The sequence below is a fragment of the Platalea leucorodia genome, assembly GCF_965183815.1.
Source record: "Platalea leucorodia genome assembly, chromosome: 7".
NCBI classification, from domain to species: Eukaryota; Metazoa; Chordata; class Aves; order Pelecaniformes; family Threskiornithidae; genus Platalea; species Platalea leucorodia.
In genome coordinates, this window is record NC_138829.1 from 43,599,778 (window position 1) to 43,606,679 (window position 6,902).

The 6,902-nt window shown below is 38.8% G+C and overlaps 1 protein-coding gene across 1 annotated transcript; it reads right to left on the bottom strand.

Moving 5' to 3' along the window:
* Positions 1-801: 801 nt before the first annotated feature.
* LOC309593068 (carbohydrate sulfotransferase 9-like) lies at positions 802-2,203 on the bottom strand (the record flags this gene model as incomplete). Its single annotated transcript, XM_082317166.1, has 2 exons — positions 802-1,652; positions 2,110-2,203. 2 exons carry the CDS (start codon positions 2,201-2,203, stop codon positions 802-804), a joined length of 945 nt encoding a protein of 314 aa, XP_082173292.1.
* Positions 2,204-6,902: the final 4,699 nt, after the last annotated feature.

A 6,902-nucleotide genomic window follows, 5' to 3' on the forward strand; every position in this document is an offset into this window, starting at 1 on the left:
TTTTGGAGAATAGGTGAGAGTCACCTTCCCACTGAGATTTTAGATCCTGCACCACCCCAGTTGTACAGTTTAGAAGGTACCTCTAACTAGTTCTCTAAAGAAAGATACATTTTTCAGACCTTCCTGCTTAAATCAGACCATAACGCTCACAAAGGTGTTGAAAAGAGTTTGCAAAGTCACCATGAACACCAGACCTGCTCATCAGAAGATTTGGAAGAGGTATAAGGGAAACCCTGGCTGGATTGCTGCCAACTGTGCTGCTTGAGGGATGAGGCTGGTGGGCTGAGGTGAGAGCACTGCCAGAGGGGAATATAATCAGGCATTAAGTTCTGTGTAATGCAGCTTCAAGCATCTGAAGTAATTTGCTCCTTTCCTACAGGATCTATGATTGAAATAATCTAAAGCAGATTATTTATTGCTTTGTATATCTTTTTCTAATAAAAAATTTAAATAATTTATATTAAAAAAGGTGTTCTAAAAATATTAATTGTGAAAAACAACATTCTTCATCTTTCCCCTATCTCTTACCAACAAACCAAAATCTATAATTTATAAACAGTCTTCATGAAACAAATATATGCCATTAATGATCAACAGGAAGACAATAATTTCAGATAGGTAAAGTACTCTACAGCACAACAGATCATGGCAGGGATTTGTTGTAAGAGTGCTTAGGATGATAAACCATGTGTTCAAACACCAGTAAAATCTCAGCAGCCGTCACCAACCCACCTATCAAGCACCTATGAGGACAAGTTCAGCCCATTTTGTACAAAGGAAACTGTTTTTTTTTAACCTACATTAGTCATTCAGGGAAAAATAATCCTCATATTTCATAGTATAGTTGAACAAGAAAAAATCCATTTGATACAATTTTTTGATCTTCTCGATTTGTTCTGAGTTCAATTGTCTGAGATACTCCAAGGTGATATCACCGTTAGTTCGTTTCTCTAAGCCATACCTCTTCAAGCTGGGGTAGTGCAGGCTCTCTGGTGCTCCAATGACCTTCAGAACATGCTCAGAATCTAACCCAAGAGTTTCATACTTACCCAGAATATCATAGTGAATGTTGCAAGGATCACAGAGCAGAAACATTGGTTTCCAGTGAATGTCAAGAGTATTTGGTGGTTTTGCTATAATGAAGTTGACAAACTCCTGGAAACTCACTTTTTCAGAAGAATTTTTGGTTTTCCTGAACATTGCCCTAATCTCATTAGCAACAGTGATACTGTAGAATGGCTCAGAGTGCAGAAGTTTGTCTCTGTAAGCTGAAACCAGCCGTTCCAAGGGATGTCTGGTGAACATCACTTTGGTGTAATTCTTCAGAAATTCCTTTTGTATGGCAGGAGGGTAAGTCACCAGCTTTTTGATCAGCGAGGTTTGGTGGATGTGGTCGTGCTCAATTTCAGAAGCTTCCGCATTCAAGTCTGCTTGGAGAAGAAAAATAGTTCTTTTCCAATTGGAGCAGCCTACCTTGGGCACCTCACAGTAGATAAATTTATGTTTGTGCTCCACAAAGAGCTGGTTTGCAACATGAGAATCCCATTTGCTTCTTAATTTAAGAAGGTCATTCTTCAGGCAGACAGAAGCCAGTGTGCTTTTGCGATCATTTTGAATTGCCAGCCAATCTTCAGTGGGATCAGGAAAAGCACCTGCAACGAAGGAAGAAATTTAAACTCTTAGTGTGAAATAGGCTTATATAAGTCTCTTCCTTTGTGTCAACCATAGCACTCAATCTATCTCCCTGCATACAAAAACTAATGAAGATTCTAAAATAAATTTTTTGTTTACTGTCACCGGACTCCACTATGGCAAACATGCAATAAACTATCCTGCTTAGTGAAAAGTTTATTAAAATGAAAACTTTCAACATGTTAGCAATATTACTCTAAGCAAGATGGATGTTCTAACGCTTCTAATGTCAACTGGCTTTTGTAGTGCTCTTCCTGTCATACATAGCTAAGATAGCTATCACAGTGACAGGGCCCTGGATATTTTCATGGTATCGTTTATCACTTAGGCTCCACAGTTACTTTCTAACACATTTGGGAAAGGTGTCTCTGGTTCCAGAAAACATTAAGTCTTTCTGTTGGTAAATTCTTTACTCACCTGTTAGGTTTTTTTGTCTCTTACAGAAAAATCCAAAAAGAAATATCGCAAAAATAAAATTTGGGAGAAGGAAAACTAACACCTTCTGGTTCATATTATTTTCACAGGAAGGAGGATGACGTGATCTCTAAAGTGGAAATCTGCCTTTCTGTCAACAAGGAAAGATAATACAAGTTAGATTTTTGTATGACTGATATAGCAAAGATAACATGGTATTCTCTTACAGAATTTATGATAGCAGAAAGACCTTTCAAGACCTATAAAAACAGGCTCTGCTAATAAGTAAAAATTCTCCTATGAAAAAAACTCACCACAATTATACTGTTAAACCAAACAGACAAATAATATGACCATTTCAAAGTATTATAAAATTCCCCCCTTTCTCAGAACAATGAACTGTGTATGAGCAAATACTCCTCCCTTCTCCTCATTTAAAGCTGGTGTTCCTGCCAAGCAAACTCATCTGTCTCATCACATTGTGTAACAATAACTTCATTTAGGATTACAGGATGTATTTTTTTTAAAATAACCTTACTTGTTGGAGTCTGGGAGTACAAAGTTTTCTGTAACCTGCAACAGGCCTATCCACAAACCTGTGATGCATTCAGGATGAGATTGTTCCCATATCTTGCCCCAAAGCTTTCCACTTTGTACAAATAAATCAATATTCAGTGCAGGAGAAACTCTACCACATTCCAGCAGAGAATCCTAACTACTAATAATAGGTTAGTTCTCCCATTCTCTCTCTCCCAAAGACACTGCGGCGTATATATGTTTGCTGCCATTGCTGCTGCAGCATAAAAGCCTCAAAATGGTTCACTATGGCAGGAAGCATACAGAAGCAGCAGAAGAAACAACAGAAAAGGAGATGTTCCATGTTCACAGATAAAAGGAGAGAAGGCCAATGCAGTCCAATAATCAATGTATTCTCTCTCCTGTGCTCACTCGTTCTGTCCCCTTGCGCTTCCTGGAAGAGAGCTCTCGAAGTTAGAAAACCCCATTAGAAAGCTCTTCATCAGCGTGCTTTTCATCACTTTTTATTTGAAGTAGCAAAATTAAGTGCAAAACCATAACTACTGGCAAACATGACGTTCTATTTCAGTCTGATAAAGTCTGCACCATCAAAAGTCAAGCAACACTGTCTTCTTTTTCCACTTTTCAATTTTTCACCCTGAACCTGCTGGCAATAAAAACATCTTTGCTTGGCTTTCTTGATGTAACTTCAACTTTTTTTTGTTTTGTTTTTACAAAGATGCAACAGGACCACTCTGGAAGTTATTTGTGGTGCTCCCCATCCCTGTGGATGTACATAAACCCCAGCTGCCATAATGGAACCTGGTTCCCTCTGTGTTCTGAGACATCAGTAGAGGCAGCCCCAGTTAAATTGCTGAAAATCTACTTGCACACAAGGCTTCTTCCTTTCAGGGCTGACAGGTCATTATTACATCACACATCTTTACCAGAATATCTTCAAACTCATACAGTTAATGGCATTACTAATTATTAAATCTCCATTCGTGTAGGCATCACCTGAGAAATAGAGACGGATGACTGTTCACTATCCCTGACCTGTAAACATCATTATGAACAAGCCTGCAGTCACATATATTAACCATTTACTTGTGTTTACATTAACCTGTTACAATACTCACTCAAGTGAACGCAGTGTTTTTACACATGATGGCATTTAGCCAATATTTTTGCATTTTCTTGGCTGCATAAGACCATTATAAAGGCTACAAGAATAAATATGGGTTGATCTTTGGCCTTTAACCTTTTCTTCACTGCATGCCAATTCTCCCTTCAGTGTGCGATCTATTGACTTCTGATGCACCAAAGGCTGTTTTCAAGGCCAGCTAAAGTCAATCAGATTGTTCATTGATCTCATGAGGTCCAAGATTGAGTGATCTCTTTTTATTCTTTTTCCGAAGTGGTCTGAAGACCCAGTTTCACACAGTGTATAATTAAAATAAATATGACACTGAACAATTCTGTACAGGGACTCCTTGTCAGAAGTCTGCTTAGGAGAAAGAGGTTGGGCTTCATGTACCTTAAATGCTGTCACCTCACGGTAGTTATTGTTATCATAGCTGTCTCAGGAATCAGAAAATGAATGTCCTGTTTTCGGCTGAGACAGCATTTGTTTTGTTTTGTTTTCCTAGTAGCTGGTATAGTGCTGTGTTTTGGATTTAATATGAGAATAATGTTGATAACACACTGATGGTTTAGTTGTTGCTAAGTAGCGCTTACACTAGTCTAGGGCTTTTTCAGCTTCCCATGCTCTGCCCGGTGCACAAGGAGCTGGGAGGGGGCACAGCCAGGGGGGCTGACCCAGACTAGCCAAAGGGCTATGCCATACCGTATGACGTCATGCCCAGTATATAAACTGGGGGGAGTTGGCCGGGGGGCAGTGACCACTGCTCGGGCACTGGCAGGCAGCGACCAATTGCATTGTGCGTCACTTACTTTGTATATTCTTTTATCATTATTATTATTATTGTTATCCCTTCCTTTTCTGTCCTATTAAACTGTCTTTATCTCAACCCATTAATTTTACTTTTTTTTCCCAATTCTCTCCCCCATCCTACGGGGGGGTGGGGTGGGGGTGGAGTGAGCAAACAGCTGTGTGGTGTTTAGCTGCCTGACGGGTTAAACCACAACAATGAACTAGATTAATTTACCCTATTTAGATACTTGTATCGTATATATTTGTTAATTAAATTACTGGTATAGAATATAAGGTCCGCCATAAGACACTCCTCTTCTAAGACATTTACATATTTGTAGAAGCAAAAGAATCCTTATTTTAATTCAGGACAATGGTCAGACTATAAGGAGGGATAGAATGAGCTCCAAGGTCACAGATTAAATCTGTCTGGACCCCTTAGACAACTTCAAAGTGCAGACTGGCTGTAAGAGCTAAAACCATCCATCAACAAGTGAGGTCAACATGACAATTCAGAGAAGTACCTGAAGGTGAAGTCCAAAGGCTTCTTCTGAAGATGTTTTCTGATGGGCGACCCCAATATGGAGTTCTGTGTAATGCAAGGTCTCCAACGATGAAAATCACCTAAGCGTAATCTGAGGAATAGAAGGAAAGAAAATTCTCAGAGCCATTTTGCCAGAAGAGGGACAAGGCACCTGGAAATGAAAAAGGGGGGAAAAAATCCAAAACAAAAAACACCTTTGTGATACATTCAGTGTCAGTAGATCAGATAAACTTTTTCTTCTATTCTTTCACTGATGTCTTTTCCAGATACTTGTAATTGCGTTGTCTACTTTAGACGTAATGAATTACATCTATTTGCATTTTACCTCATCCTACTTTGCTTTAAGTGTGATTCAAGGTGACTGGGTAACTACAAGGCATTCCTCAGTCAAAGTGTGGTGAGTCTGTTAACACAAAAACTCCATAATAAATAGTCTAGTTCTGCTGTAACCAAAGGGCAGCAGAATGGGCTCCCACAGGCAAGGTGGAAAGACGGTACCATAGGACTCAAAAAAAGGCAGAAATATCTTCTAGTGAAAAGTAACACAGCAAGGGGTCGGAGATCTAAATGTCTCATTGGAACTAACATATCCCCGAAGACAGGAAAAAAACACTAAAAACTAAATACAGGGCATTAATCTGCTTTGTTCTAGTTACACATTGTTGCGGGGGGGGGGGTGGATTTTTTTTTTTGTCTTTTACTTTTCATGAAGCATAGAATCTTCTAGATAACAGCCTTACACTGCACTGTTGTTTTTTGTTTGTTCTTCAGATCACATCATTATAGATCAACCATACGTAGCTATGGCTTAATATTTTCAACTCTGCATGTCTTAGTGGATTCTGCAGATTTCATCAGAAATCATTTTATGACTCTTTCTTGGACATTACTAAACAGTAAACCAGGCAGTAAGAGGAATGATCCTCACAGAACCCTTTCTTGCAGAACCCTTTCAGAAGCATTTCTATCCAATCAGATGATGAGATTTTTTGAAGCCTGTCAGTTAACTAGTGTTTAATTCCTTCAATGTGTGTCCAGCTGATTTGATGGCTTTGTAGCTTCTTAGCCAAAACATGCTGCAGTATCAAGTCGGATGCTTTATACAATTCTAAATCCACTATATCAATGTTACTACCTTAATCAACCAAACACAAATGAAAATAGTAAGTCAGTTTGGTGAAATCCATGTCCTACAACATAATACAACGTTTCTATGAGAGAGCAACCAGAGCAATTGCTCAAGCCAAGAGTGGCAGCAAATGGGGAACAGATTATTGGAGAGAGCAATGCCAACCATCTCATGTGCATGCGAGATGGGAAAAAGGCCTGAAGTCCTCATAAAATGAGAAATACTTATTGAATTCCAACCTTCTTTGCATTACTGATAGTTCTACCATCTCCCTCTACTAATCCATTGTTAAGATTTTTTTCTTCCCAATATACACACTCCTCATAACAAAACGAAAAAAAGTTGTATCATGTTGTTCATATCTTTGTTCTCAAGTTTGCTGACCATAAAATGTTCTTTCCATCCTTCTGTTTCCTTCAAGAAATTTATGACAATTTTCTGCTTTTAACTGCTTTCAACATCCCCCTTTTCTATGTGCTATACTAGGTATGGAAGAGTAGCTGGCAACCTACTTGCACATCCCCTATATGTCAGGCTAGATCATTTCACCCAGTAGAGCTCTCTATCTCAATGATGAGATTGTACTTTTCCAGGGTGCTCACAAAATTGTCATATGCCTGAGTTATTGGATAATTTTTTCTGTTAAATTGCTTTCTCTTGGTTCATTTGTCTCA